The 14,656-nt window shown below is 39.8% G+C and overlaps 1 protein-coding gene across 1 annotated transcript in view; it reads right to left on the bottom strand.

Moving 5' to 3' along the window:
* Positions 1-43: 43 nt before the first annotated feature.
* The window catches only part of LOC110958188 (cullin-1), a 31,540-nt gene continuing 16,927 nt past the window's right edge, over positions 44-14,656 (bottom strand). The window contains exons 7-22 of the mRNA XM_022204579.2: positions 13,089-13,252; positions 12,794-12,956; positions 12,223-12,353; positions 11,995-12,102; positions 11,794-11,900; positions 10,953-11,001; positions 10,254-10,385; positions 6,990-7,107; positions 6,342-6,418; positions 5,685-5,803; positions 5,025-5,130; positions 4,884-4,931; positions 4,455-4,537; positions 4,267-4,372; positions 3,084-3,197; positions 44-614 (exon numbers count right to left, since the gene is read on the bottom strand). Coding sequence (XP_022060271.1) covers positions 534-614; positions 3,084-3,197; positions 4,267-4,372; positions 4,455-4,537; positions 4,884-4,931; positions 5,025-5,130; positions 5,685-5,803; positions 6,342-6,418; positions 6,990-7,107; positions 10,254-10,385; positions 10,953-11,001; positions 11,794-11,900; positions 11,995-12,102; positions 12,223-12,353; positions 12,794-12,956; positions 13,089-13,252 — 1,706 coding nt within the window. The 3' untranslated portion in view covers positions 44-533. The remainder of the gene's footprint in view (positions 615-3,083; positions 3,198-4,266; positions 4,373-4,454; positions 4,538-4,883; positions 4,932-5,024; positions 5,131-5,684; positions 5,804-6,341; positions 6,419-6,989; positions 7,108-10,253; positions 10,386-10,952; positions 11,002-11,793; positions 11,901-11,994; positions 12,103-12,222; positions 12,354-12,793; positions 12,957-13,088; positions 13,253-14,656) is intronic.

The following is a 14,656-nucleotide window of genomic DNA, read 5'->3' as shown; positions in this document are numbered from 1 at the left end:
TCATAAAGTTTAAATATTTGCTCTTGAAGAAAAAAGAGGCGTGTTTAGAGAAATCTTTCCTTGTTTTTATTTATCACACATTTAGAAAATGAACCACACTATACAAATGTCCACCGTTCAGTGATGAATCCTGCGTGAACCAAAGCAACCGGAGCAGATGACGAAGCCGCTCTCTGATTGGCCCACTGACTCTTTAATTTTACTCATTAACTCTTTTCAGGTGGTCGCCGTGGTGCAGGTAGGCAGTAGCATGCAGAAACCTTTGGATGCGGCGGCTCTCCTCTGATTGGCTAATTCATTATGTTTTTTGCGCTATGTAAAGACGGGAGGCGGGGCTTAACTCCTCACAGTCTGTATTTACAACGTGACGACAGGGAGGTGGGACCAGAGTTCTGCCCGGCGACACGCTCACAACATGGCCGCCGCTCGGAGGGATCCACACTTTATTACTTAGACATAAAATTAAAAATAAAAAAACCAAAGAAAAGAGAACAAATAAAAGGGAGGAGAGCCGGCGGGCAGCTGGGAGGAGCTCAGGCCAGGTAGCTGTAGGTGTCCTTCTCCCCGTCCACTCGCTCCAGATACTCCTTCTCTATCAGGATGTCGATGCATTTCTGGTCAAAAGGGGGAGACAAAACGTCATCAGTGTCCATAAATACAGACCAGAAAAGTACAAAGACGAGATCGTGCATCAAGAAAGATCCAAAAAATACAATCAGAGACATTTTAATGTAAATTTTGAAGTTTGCCAAGTTCAAGACAAGACGACAAACTAAAGCATGTTGTGCAAAATGTCAAAAAACGCCATAGTTTAGCGTGTCGTCCAAAATACGGACAAAAACGTCATAGTTTAGTATGTCGTCTAAAATGTGACAAAAACGTCATAGTTTAGCATGTCGTCCAAAATATGGACAAAAACGTCATAGTTTAGTATGTCGTCCAAAATACGGACAAAAACGTCATAGTTTAGTATGTCGTCCAAAATACGGACAAAAACGTCATAGTTTAGTATGTCGTCCAAAATACGGACAAAAACGTCATAGTTTAGCATGTCGTCCAAAATACGGACAAAAACGTCATAGTTTAGCATGTCGTCCAAAATACGGACAAAAACGTCATAGTTTAGCATGTCGTCCAAAATACGGACAAAAACGTCTTAGTTTAGTATGTCGTCTAAAATGTGACAAAAACGTCATAGTTTAGTATGTCGTCCAAAATACGGACAAAAACGTCATAGTTTAGTATGTTGTCCAAAATACGGACAAAAACGTCTTAGTTTAGTATGTCGTCCAAAATACGGACAAAAACGTCATAGTTTAGTATGTCGTCCAAAATACGGACAAAAACGTCATAGTTTAGTATGTCGTCTAAAATGTGACAAAAACGTCATAGTTTAGTATGTCGTCCAAAATACGGACAAAAACGTCATAGTTTAGCATGTCGTCCAAAATGTGACAAAAACGTCATAGTTTAGTACGTCGTCTAAAATGTGACTAAAACGTCATAGTTTAGCATGTCGTCCAAAATGTGACAAAAACGTCATAGTTTAGCATGTCGTCCAAAATACGGACAAAAACGTCATAGTTTAGCATGTCGTCCAAAATACGGACAAAAACGTCATAGTTTAGCATGTCGTCCAAAATACGGACAAAAACGTCATAGTTTAGTATGTCGTCCAAAATACGGACAAAAACGTCATAGTTTAGCATGTCGTCCAAAATACGGACAAAAACGTCATAGTTTAGCATGTCGTCCAAAATACGGACAAAAACGTCATAGTTTAGCATGTCGTCCAAAATACGGACAAAAACGTCTTAGTTTAGTATGTCGTCTAAAATGTGACAAAAACGTCATAGTTTAGTATGTCGTCCAAAATACGGACAAAAACGTCTTAGTTTAGCATGTCGTCCAAAATGTGACAAAAACGTCATAGTTTAGTATGTCGTCCAAAATACGGACAAAAACGTCTTAGTTTAGTATGTCGTCTAAAATGTGACAAAAACGTCATAGTTTAGTATGTCGTCCAAAATACGGACAAAAACGTCATAGTTTAGCATGTCGTCCAAAATACGGACAAAAACGTCATAGTTTAGCATGTCGTCCAAAATGTGACAAAAACGTCATAGTTTAGCATGTCGTCCAAAATACGGACAAAAACGTCATAGTTTAGCATGTCGTCCAAAATACGGACAAAAACGTCATAGTTTAGCATGTCGTCCAAAATACGGACAAAAACGTCATAGTTTAGCATGTCGTCCAAAATACGGACAAAAACGTCATAGTTTAGCATGTCGTCCAAAATACGGACAAAAACGTCATAGTTTAGCATGTCGTCCAAAATACGGACAAAAACGTCTTAGTTTAGTATGTCGTCTAAAATGTGACAAAAACGTCATAGTTTAGTATGTCGTCCAAAATACGGACAAAAACGTCTTAGTTTAGCATGTCGTCCAAAATGTGACAAAAACGTCATAGTTTAGTATGTCGTCCAAAATACGGACAAAAACGTCAGTTTAGTATGTCGTCCAAAATACGGACAAAAACGTCATAGTTTAGTATGTCGTCCAAAATACGGACAAAAACGTCATAGTTTAGCATGTCGTCCAAAATGTGACAAAAACGTCATAGTTTAGTATGTCGTCCAAAATACGGACAAAAACGTCATAGTTTAGCATGTCGTCCAAAATGTGACAAAAACGTCATAGTTTAGTGTGTCATCCAAAATATGGTAACACTTGATAGATTCGGACATTTTAATGCTAATTTTGAAGTTATTTATTAAAATTACTTCGATACCATCCTCCACTGACATAAAAACTAATTTTACCTCTCACAACGACCTTAACTGCTGTGATGGTGGTCTAAAGGGTTAAATTCTAACTTTTCAGGAGGTTAAAGTTGGATTTTTAGGATTTCTTGATTAAACTTTAAGATGATTTCATCAAAACTTTTCTTGAACAGAATGTTGAGGTTTAATTTCTCATTTTGGCAGCTTAGAGTTTCAATCTGGTTAGAAAAAAATTCAGGACAATTCAGGAATTTAATAAAGACTGAGGATTATAAAAGTGTCCTGAAGCTCTCACCTTGATGACAGGAACTCTGGGCTTGAACCGGGACGACAGCTGGTTCAGGACTTCAGCCAGAAGCTGCTGGTGCTTCAGGACCTTCCTCATCTTCATGATCCTCACAATGGCGGCCTGAAACCCAAACACAACCAAAACACAATCGTTTATTTTCGTCCTCGCACTCACAAATCTCAAATTCACTCATTAAAAACACAAAACATTTCATTCAACTCTTTCCTGTAAACAAAATAAAAATCTTCTTCTTTTCCTTTCGGCTTTTCCCTTCAATCAATTACCTCCATCTAACCCTGTCTGCTGCATCCTCTTCTCTCACACCAACTACCTTCATGTCCTCTTTAACCACATCCATAAACCTCCTCTTTGGTCTTCCTCTAGGCCTCCTGCCTGGCAGTGGGAAACTCAGCATTCTTCTACCAATATATTCACTCTCTCTCCTCTGGACATGTCTGAACCATCTCAGTCTGGCCTCTCTGACTTTATCTCCAAAGCCTCTAACATGTGCTGTCCCTCTGATGTACTCATTCCTGATCCTATCCATCCTGGTCACTCCCAAAGAGAACCTCAGCATCTTCACTTCTGCTACCTCCAGCTCTGCCTCCTGTCTTTTCCTCAGGGAAAACACAATTAAAAAACACCACTATTTAAAGCACAAGTTACAGAAGGAAAATTAGCCTTGAAACATTAAGTAAACCACAGTTTTAGTGAATTTTTTTTCCTAAATTAAAGTGGACCAAAGTTTTAGTCTAAAAAAAACAAAATTAAAACGTGATCAGAGTTTTAGTGTGAAAATATTAAAGTAAAGCAGAGTTTTAGAGCAGAATTATTCAACTAAAATTAATTAGTTTTAATAAAGTTTTAGTGCATTTTAATAAATTAAAATTAACCAGTTTTAGTGTGAAAATATTAAAGGTAATCACAGTTTTAAAGCATTATAAATTAAAGTTTTAGTGCAAAATTATTCAATTAAAATTAAATACAGTTTTAGTGTAAAGTTATTAAATTTAAATTAACCAGACTTTTAGTGTAAAATCAGATTTTTTTTTTCAGTAAACCACAGTTTTAGTGCCATGTTGTTGTCCAATTGTTTTTTACAACTCTTTTGATCTGACCGTCACAATAAAAGCCTGTGTTTTGTTATTTACTGAACATATATATAAAAACATGAGCGGGCCGTTCTGACCTGGATGAGGAGCTTCCGGTCCTCCTCGATGTTCTTGTGAGTCGTCTCCTGCTCCTGTTTCTGCTCCGTCTTCATCGGGACGTTGATGTTCACCCTCAGCTTCTTACTGCACAAACAAACAGACGACATTCAGCAACGGCTTCGTCTTTTCAGTGTCGTGATAAAAACCAAAGTCAGCGGTTTCTCACTTCTTGTATCCGAGGAAGAGCTTGATGACGGTGTCGGGTTTGAACTCCACCTCGTCCACGTTGGCGTTCTCGTCCTCCAGAACCTGAGGGTTTGGATTTAAGGTCAGAGCTGAGTCTACAAATCACTAAATAATGATTAAAAACAACAAAACCACTGAAATCTGAGTTTAAAACTCGTCTGGCGCCACCTAGTGCTTCACTGAGAAAATAATCATAAAATGTGGAAAAAAATCTCCACAATCAGCTGATTTTTAATTCAAAGTAATGTCAGTAGATTCAATGAATCCCTGCAGAGTTTTACCTTTTCATCATTTTCATATTTTAAAGTTTACCCAGAAAACACTTTTTAAGGACTATTTTTTCTGCAGAGTCTCTGATCTACTGCACGGCTCCAGAGATGTTCCAGACGTTTGTGTAAATTTTACTCACCAGCAGCTTCGACTTCAACAAGATCTGCAGAACTTGAACCAGAATGTCCTGAAAACAAAAATAAAAAAGAGGAAACGGTCGGTGAGCAAACAGACGAGTCAGGAGTGGTTTTAGGTGAAAAAGGTGTTTGTGTCTCCGTACGGTTTTGATCTGCGTGCTGTCGGTGAGCTGCTGCACGGTGTAGCTGTCCTCTGTGTTGTACTGCAGCAGGATGGCCATCTGGAAGGTGGAAGCCTGCAGCGTGTACCTGCACACCACAACAACAGGCTCAGGACAGCTCTAACCCTCTGCTGTCCTCATTTACAGGCACCAAAAAATTCAGCAAAAAAAAAAATTCTCCAGATTTCTGAAAATTTGCAAAACCTTCAGGAAGAAAATTACAATAATTTCCCTTAAAAGTTGTATTTACAAAAAAAGATGGCAAGGAAATTCTTGTAAATGTTTTCAAAAAATGAGTAAAAATCATCCAAAAAATCCTAAAAATATCTGAGGTGATTCCATACATATCAGTAAAACCTCGAATGTTTTCTTTAAGAATATTCACAAAAAAAATCAATCCAACATCCAGAATTTTGCTGGATTTTGGTTGATTTTTTTGGTTAAAACATTTTTTTAACATTTCTTTTTTTCCCCACCAAAAAAATGTCCAAAAAATGTTGAAAATGAGAAAGTTTTCACTGTGAAAATAGACTTTATTCACCACATTTTAAACTTTAAAACGGGTCAATTTTGACCTGCAGGATGACACGAGGGTCACAGTACTGAGATTGTCATTTTTTCGGTTTGGCGCCCCCTGCCTACCGGTTCTTGAAGCAGTTGGTGACCAGCTCTCCTTTGGACAGGTGGTACAGCCAGGTGAGCTTCCTGCCGCTGTGTCTGCTGGCGTAGAACGCCGTGAAGCGCTGATAGCTTCGCTCCAGCTGCACAAAAACAAACAAGAGGAGGATTCAGAGCTGTGGGGCAGCAGGTTTCCTCTGTACAGGAACTGAAAACATCTATGTAGCCTCAAATAAAAAGAGATTTCAAAGATGGGAAAATGGGCTTTTTTTTAGCTTAGAAGGGAGTTAAGGTGCTGGAACAACCGATCCAACAAGACTATGAGCTTTAAAAGCTGCAATTTCATAACAGTTACATTTCTAGAGAAAATCAACCCGTTTCCTTCTTCCAGAAATCCAGCGCTAACCAGAAGTAGTTCCAAATTCTTCAGATATTTTATGCTAATCAAAAAAGTTGGAAATTCTCCAGATATCCTGGAAGAAGCAAACCAACCAGACTGAGGTTTTAATGCTGCAGTTCTATGACTGTTGGTTTTCTTTGTTGAAGAAGACCCAAAAACACATTTTCTCCCCACAGCAGTAAAAGAATGAAGCCTTCTGGAGCCTTTAAATTGTGCTTTTTGTTCCACTCAATCTGCTCTTCATAGGACGGTAAAACGGAGCCGTCCAGGCGTCGGCTTACCTCTGAAGGCAGAGCAAAGGTGCAGGACTGCTGGAAAGGCCAAGATCCAGAGCTCAGGACCTGGATACTGAAGTCCACTGTAAAAGAAATCCAATAAATCAGCTCCAGCTCATCAGGAAAGAAGACACACAGAGAAGTCCATTTACTGGCTGCACAACCGGCCTCTCAATTCATCTTTATACGTTCACAGTTAACATTCTGGTGTGTTTTTTGAAGTTTCTACGAGTGAATTATTTAGAAATAAATTATGTTTGTATACAGTAAATTTAAAACAACAAATAGTGCTGTCCAGGAAAAAAGAATATAAATGGGATGAAAACTCTACAAAAAGGATATAAAACACATCTTTACCTGACTGCAGTACATGTTACAGCTGAGACCAGACAGTGTTAACTACAGAACTTCACTGGTATGAACAATAAGGCTAAGACACTACAGGATTCTTAATTATGGACATTAACCTGACTCACTAAACAATATATAAAGCTTCTACAAATTCAATTATCCTGTTTAAACAAACTACCTTTTTTCTTTTTCTGTTTTTTATTCCAGTGTTTTTACGTGTGTGTGTGTGTGTAGAAACTTGACTGTAATCCGCAGATATTTTCTCGGATTCTGTGATAAATCTACTTTCTGTTGATCACGTACAGTCCAGAGGCTCAGAGTTGGTCAGGTGTTTCTTAAACTGCTCGTTCAGGTCTTTACTGACTCCGATGTCCTGGAACATCCGCTGAAGTTTGGACGTGTACTCGAACCCACAGGCTTGCTGTAGAAGAATAAAACGAAACTTAGGTCAGCAAAAATTCTTAATTCTCCAGAAATCCCATGCTAGCCATAGAAAGTTCCAAACTCTCCAGAAAGTCTGTGCCAACTACAAGAAATTCTAACCTCTCAGCATATCCCTTTCTGAGCAGTAGAAGTTCTTAGTTCTCCAGAGTATTCTCCAGATATCCCATGCTAACATAAGCGGTTCCAAATTCTCCAGATATCCCATGCTAACCATTAGCAGTTCTAAATTCTCCAGATAGCCCATGCTAACATAAGCGGTTCTAAATTCTCCAGATAGCCCATGCTAACATAAGCGGTTCTAAATTCTCCAGATATCCCATGCTAACCATAAGTGGTTCCAAATACTCCAAATATCCCATGCTAACCACAAGCGGTTCCAAATACTCCAAATATCCCATGCTAACATAAGCGGTTCTAAATTCTCCAGATATCCCATGCTAACCATAAACAGTTCTAAATTCTCCAGATATCCCATGCTAACCATAAACAGTTCTAAATTCTCCAGATATCCCATGCTAACCATAAGCGGTTCCAAATACTCCAAATATCCCATGCTAACCATAAGCGGTTCTAAATTCTCTAGATATCCCATGCCAACCATAAGCAGTTCTAAATTCTCTAGATATCCCATGCCAACCATAAGCAGTTCCAAATACTCCAAATATCCCATGCTAACCATAAGCGGTTCTAAATTCTCTAGATATCCCATGCCAACCATAAGCGGTTCTAAATTCTCTAGATATCCCATGCCAACCATAAACAGTTCTAAATTCTCCAGATATCCCATGCTAACCATAAACAGTTCTAAATTCTCCAAATATCCCATGCTAACATAAGCGGTTCTAAATTCTCCAGATATCCCATGCTAACATAAGCAGTTCTAAATTCTCCAGATATCCCATGCTAACCATAAACAGTTCTAAATTCTCCAGATATCCCATGCTAACCATAAACAGTTCTAAATTCTCCAGATATCCCATGCTAACCATAAGCGGTTCTAAATTCTCTAGATATCCCATGCTAACCATAAGCGGTTCTAATTTCTCCAGATAGCCCATGCTAACATAAGCGGTTCTAAATTCTCTAGATATCCCATGCTAACCATTAGCAGTTCTAAATTCTCCAGATAGCCCATGCTAACATAAGCGGTTCTAAATTCTCCAGATAGCCCATGCTAACATAAGCGGTTCCAAATTCTCCAGATATCCCATGCTAACCATAAGCGGTTCTAATTTCTCCAGATAGCCCATGCTAACATAAGCGGTTCTAAATTCTCCAGATAGCCCATGCTAACATAAGCGGTTCTAAATTCTCCAGATATCCCATGCTAACCATAAGTGGTTCCAAATACTCCAAATATCCCATGCTAACCACAAGCGGTTCCAAATACTCCAAATATCCCATGCTAACATAAGCGGTTCTAAATTCTCCAGATATCCCATGCTAACATAAGCGGTTCTAAATTCTCCAGATATCCCATGCTAACCATAAACAGTTCTAAATTCTCCAGATATCCCATGCTAACATAAGCGGTTCTAAATTCTCCAGATATCCCATGCTAACATAAGCAGTTCTAAATTCTCCAGATATCCCATGCTAACCATAAACAGTTCTAAATTCTCCAGATATCCCATGCTAACCATAAACAGTTCTAAATTCTCCAGATATCCCATGCTAACCATAAGCGGTTCCAAATACTCCAAATATCCCATGCTAACCATAAGCGGTTCTAAATTCTCTAGATATCCCATGCCAACCATAAGCAGTTCTAAATTCTCTAGATATCCCATGCCAACCATAAGCAGTTCCAAATACTCCAAATATCCCATGCTAACCATAAGCGGTTCTAAATTCTCTAGATATCCCATGCCAACCATAAGCGGTTCTAAATTCTCTAGATATCCCATGCCAACCATAAACAGTTCTAAATTCTCCAGATATCCCATGCTAACCATAAACAGTTCTAAATTCTCCAGATATCCCATGCTAACATAAGCGGTTCTAAATTCTCCAGATATCCCATGCTAACATAAGCAGTTCTAAATTCTCCAGATATCCCATGCTAACCATAAACAGTTCTAAATTCTCCAGATATCCCATGCTAACCATAAACAGTTCTAAATTCTCCAGATATCCCATGCTAACCATAAGCGGTTCTAAATTCTCTAGATATCCCATGCTAACCATAAGCGGTTCTAAATTCTCTAGATATCCCATGCTAACATAAGCAGTTCTAAATTCTCCAGATATCCCATGCTAACCATAAACAGTTCTAAATTCTCCAGATATCCCATGCTAACCATAAACAGTTCTAAATTCTCCAGATATCCCATGCTAACCATAAGCGGTTCCAAATACTCCAAATATCCCATGCTAACCATAAGCGGTTCTAAATTCTCTAGATATCCCATGCTAACCATAAGCGGTTCTAAATTCTCTAGATATCCCATGCTAACATAAGCAGTTCTAAATTCTCCAGATAGCCCATGCTAACATAAGCGGTTCTAAATTCTCCAGATATCCCATGCTAACCATAAGTGGTTCCAAATACTCCAGATATCCCATGCTAACCACAAGCGGTTCCAAATACTCCAAATATCCCATGCTAACATAAGCGGTTCTAAATTCTCCAGATATCCCATGCTAACATAAGCGGTTCTAAATTCTCCAGATATCCCATGCTAACCATAAACAGTTCTAAATTCTCCAGATATCCCATGCTAACATAAGCGGTTCTAAATTCTCCAGATATCCCATGCTAACATAAGCGGTTCTAAATTCTCCAGATATCCCATGCTAACCATAAACAGTTCTAAATTCTCCAGATATCCCATGCTAACCATAAGCGGTTCCAAATACTCCAAATATCCCATGCTAACCATAAGCAGTTCTAATTTCTCCAGATAGCCCATGCTAACCATAAGCAGTTCTAAATTCTCTAGATATCCCATGCCAACCATAAGCAGTTCCAAATTCTCCAGATATCCCATGCTAACCATAAGAAGTTCTAAATTTGTCCAGACATTCTCTGCTAACCTTTTGTTCTAAATCCTTCAGCTATCTCATGCTAACCAGAATAAGCTCTAAATCCTGTGAGTGCATTTGGTGTTTAAAGATTCAGACCTTGAGTTTGGAGATCATGCTGGCCTCGGCGTCGTCGCTGGCACTGTTCTGGTGGACCAGACGTTTGGCTAACATCTTTGCGTAAAATTTCTGGAAAACGTCTTTGTCCTCGATGTACTTGAACACAACCATCTGGAAGAGGAAACGATGACATGCTAGCACCGTCAGCAACACGGGTGTGATGCCTGGATGCATGCTAACAAGAAGACCGTGTCCGTGTGCTACGTTTTGCTACCGATTAGCGCTATTAATGCGTGCAAAATTGTTTTTTCCACATCTAGAGGAACAATCCGGATATCAACACGTGGAAGAACCACAACTTATGCATATTTCTTGATGTTTCTAAAATGTTTGCACCATCCCTTTTGCTGCTCTAATGATGACAAATAGCCCCACTGTGGGATTAATAAAGGCTTATCTTATCGTATTATTTTATTGTTATTGATTTTTCAGAACACTGATGAATTTAACTGCACTTCACAAAGGAAAACTAATAAATAACACCTAAAAAGCTGCACCAGAAGTAGAACAACACACAGAGTCGTAGTAATTGTGGATTTTTTAAATTTCACTCACTATAATTTGATGTTTACTTCACAGAAATTACTGTAAATATCTATTGGAAACCAAATCACGTATTCCTTGATGAAAACTTCCTGACACAGCTCTAGGTGAAGTGGGTCAGAGTGAAGCACTCACCACTTGGTTGAGTGTGTCCTCCAGCTCTGCCTCCTCTGGGTTTTTGGAGCTGAAGAGGAAACACAAACAGAGGTAGTAAGTATTTCTACTAACAGAACTTCATGAGTCGCTGTGGATGATCAGAGTCTCCACTCAAAGTCCACTTACTTGACTATTCTACAACTTTTGGCCCAAAACGGTTCGTTATTTTCACTTAAATGCATCAGGTGTGAATCTACGAATACAAATGATTTCTTTATCCTCATTTATTTTTATTTACGAGCATGAATTTAATAATTTGCGTGTTGGGGTAACATTAAAATTATTACCCGTGTACCTTAGAAAACACGCTAAAATGTGTAATTTTATGTAAACACAGAGTTTAAATCAGTAACTAATCATTAAGTAAAATCAGGTTAGAAGTAATCAATAACATAAATTTTCCAGATATCCTGTGCTAGCCCTAAGAAGTCAAATTCTCCATAAATCCCGTTCTAGCCCAAAGAAGTTCTTAATTCTCCAGAAATCCTGTTTACTACAAGAAGTTCTAAATTATCCAGAAATTCCATGCTAACCACAAGAAGTCCTTATTTCTCCAGATATCCCATGCTAACCACAAGAAGTTCTTATTTCTCCAAATATCACACAGTAAACAAAGACAGTTGAAACCCATCTTCTGGTACCTGATATCTCTGACTGAGGTTTTAGTTTTTCCCGAGTCGACTCGCACAAAGAAAGTCTGGTTGTGCCAACCGTGTTTCGAAGTACAGCCCTCTGCTTTCACTTTAAATTCAACCCTGGGCTTAAAACAAAGAGCTCTAAGCGGCTATGAAAGCTGACATTGTGTTCTGGTGTCTCCTACCTCTTCTTCAGTAAAGAGTCGCAGTATCTGGCCAGCAGTTCAGGAGATTTGCTGGACGACTGAGCCATCCTGGTGACGGCGTTGTTGTTGATGAACCGACCGCACGCCTGTAAAAAGCAGAAAGACGTTCTCATTGGTCTGGAGTTCCAGCGGACAGATGTGGACGGACAGATGCTTCCTACGTCTCCGAGGGTTACTGACCTTGTCGAGTGCCGCCACGAAGCCGGCGTCGTTGTTGAAGGCGGACATGACCAAGGCGTTGTACTTCTTGTGGACGTCCAGGGTGGTCTGGACGTAGACTTTGGGGTCCTGGTGGAGAAACGACGACTGAGTTCATCCGGCTTCATTTTAAAACCAACATTTTTCATGCACTTGTCAAGTTTGAGATCGTCACGGTAAACTAGTCAGGAGTGTAAAAGCGGTTCATACGTTGAGCGCCGCCTCCCCACACTTCTCGATGGCGGCCAGGCCCTGGTTGTGGATGTGAGTCTCTAGAAGCTTCTTCAGCTCGCCCAAACCGTCTGTGATGCGCGACACCAGGTTGTACATCCGGCCCAGGTCTGGAAAAGAAGCCAAAATTACACCCACCATCAAAAGCAAAACGAACCGGACGAGAGCCACGTTATATGTAAGCCGTGCCGCGCTGAAATAAAATTTAGTAACTTTACAGTTTCTGTTAGTTTAATAAAATGTAACGGAAACGAATTCAACTTGTTTCTAATTACGAATGCAACGTTTTTAAAAATTACAAGAGATGAATGCTTATTCAGTGAGATGAAAAGAAAAGTGTGTTGTTAAAAAGTGCATCTATATACATAAATTAAAGATGCATCAACAATCGTTTCATAATCGAAACGCAGCCCCTGAATCACAATCTTGAATCGTGAGCTGCACAAAGATTCCAACCGCTTAGCTAAATTACAGTCAGACTACTCCACACAACAATACGGGAGGAGGAAGTCTAATCCCAGACATATGTGGAACTAAACGGCGTCTTTACCTTCGTTCTTATCTGCATCCAGGAGGTTCTGAAACTCGGTGTGGAAGATCTCCAGGTGTTTCTCGATGAGGACCTGCTCACACTTCCTGGCCAGTTCGTCCTGGGTGGATTCGTGGAGGTAAACCTGCACACGCCGCTGCTCCTCTAGGAGACGAGCCTCCGCCTGTCCAAACGCAAATACGGGATGAGCAAAGACAAACATACAAGCCTCCATTCTCAGTATGACTTCAGGCTCTAAGGACAAAAACTGCTGTTGGACCCGTTTCTCCATCTTTAGGTGTCATGGACCGCCTACCTTCTTCATGTACTCTGTGACGGGGTTCTGCTGCAGGAACTCTGTGCTCTCACGAGTGTAGAAACGTTCTGTGTCAGTGAGGAACTGACACTCAAAGTACTCTTTGTAGACGGACAGCGTTGGGCCTTTGGCGAAGGCGTCCTCCTCATTCAGGCCCAGCTCCACTGCAGGACACGGCGAAGAAAAACATGAATTAATGACAGCATCCCTGTTAGCTTTATTTCATCTTTGTGTTTGTGATAATTAAAGCCGCAACAATCGATTAATGGACCAATGAATAGTGAAAATAATCAGTAGTTACAGAACAAAAGATCTTTTCACTTGTTTCAGGTTGGAATGAAAGAAAAATATTAATTAATGGCAATGCTAGAACACATGATCCCCGTTAGCTTTATTTCATTTTTGTGTTTGTGATAATTAAAGCCGCAACAATCGATTAATGGACTAATGAATATTGAAAATAATAGAAGTTACAAGACGAAAGATCTTTTAACTTGTTTAAACACTGATATTTTACACTATTTTCTGGCATTTTATTAAATGATTAATGAAGAAAATAATCAACAGACCAATTCGCAGTGAAATTATTCGCTACTTGCAGCCCTACGGATCTTTTTCACTCGTTTCAGGTTGCTTTTCTGCTCTGTTTTCGGTAAAAACAACCATCCTTCTGTTCCGTTCGGTGTCTTTCACTATCATTAGAACACAAAGACACTTAAATCAAGTCAAATATCTCATGAATTTAACGTCTGATGGCATCTACAGAAAGCAGCACTAAAGGCTACATCCACACTAATGTTTTCATTTTAAAAACGTGCTTTAAAGCAACAGAAATGTCCATCTAAATGAGTGTGTAATCGCATTTTTCGCCTTAATATGCATGTACAACGAGATGCAGGCTGCAGAAAGTATCACAGAGTAACATCAGCAAAGGAGGGAAGTAACACCACAGGTTTGCTTAACTGTGCAGCAGCTGCTAACGGAGACGACAAGCTCAGCAACGCCCGTCATTCACCGGCTTTGTTTTCTTTTGGGGGGAAAGCCTGAGGTGACTGAAAACACTGTGGAATAAACAAAATCCCTGATTCTGAATCTTCATAAGCAGCTTAGTTTAAAAAAAAAGAACTCTAGTAGGGCTGGACCCAAATATCTCGAATATCTGAATATTCGTTCGCTACGGCGGTATCTGGATATTAATTTTGGTATCCGAATATTCGGCCCCTCGGTCGGATGTTACCGGGCGGAACGAATATGCAGCGTTACTGTCTTCCCTCCGCCATCGGCTCATATCGGCTCATCCCATCCTGTGATCACATAAACATATACACACATGTCTATGTGATCACCCCTTCCTCCCCCCAGACGAAAATATTCGGAGCTCATCTCTTCCCTTCGCCCCACCTCGGCTCATCCATTCGTGTTTGTTTCCACCACCTGAATGGCCGGGTTGCTGCAGACTCTGACGTCACGCTTCACTTCGTTGCATAAACACAAGACAAGATGCTGAAGACCTCCACTGTTTGGGAATTCTTCAGTTTAACTGAAGACAAAACGAAGGCAACATTTGG

The sequence above is a fragment of the Acanthochromis polyacanthus genome, chromosome 20 (genome assembly GCF_021347895.1).
Source record: "Acanthochromis polyacanthus isolate Apoly-LR-REF ecotype Palm Island chromosome 20, KAUST_Apoly_ChrSc, whole genome shotgun sequence".
In the NCBI taxonomy this organism is placed as follows: Eukaryota; Metazoa; Chordata; class Actinopteri; family Pomacentridae; genus Acanthochromis; species Acanthochromis polyacanthus.
This window is presented reverse-complemented; position numbering and strand designations above follow the sequence as displayed.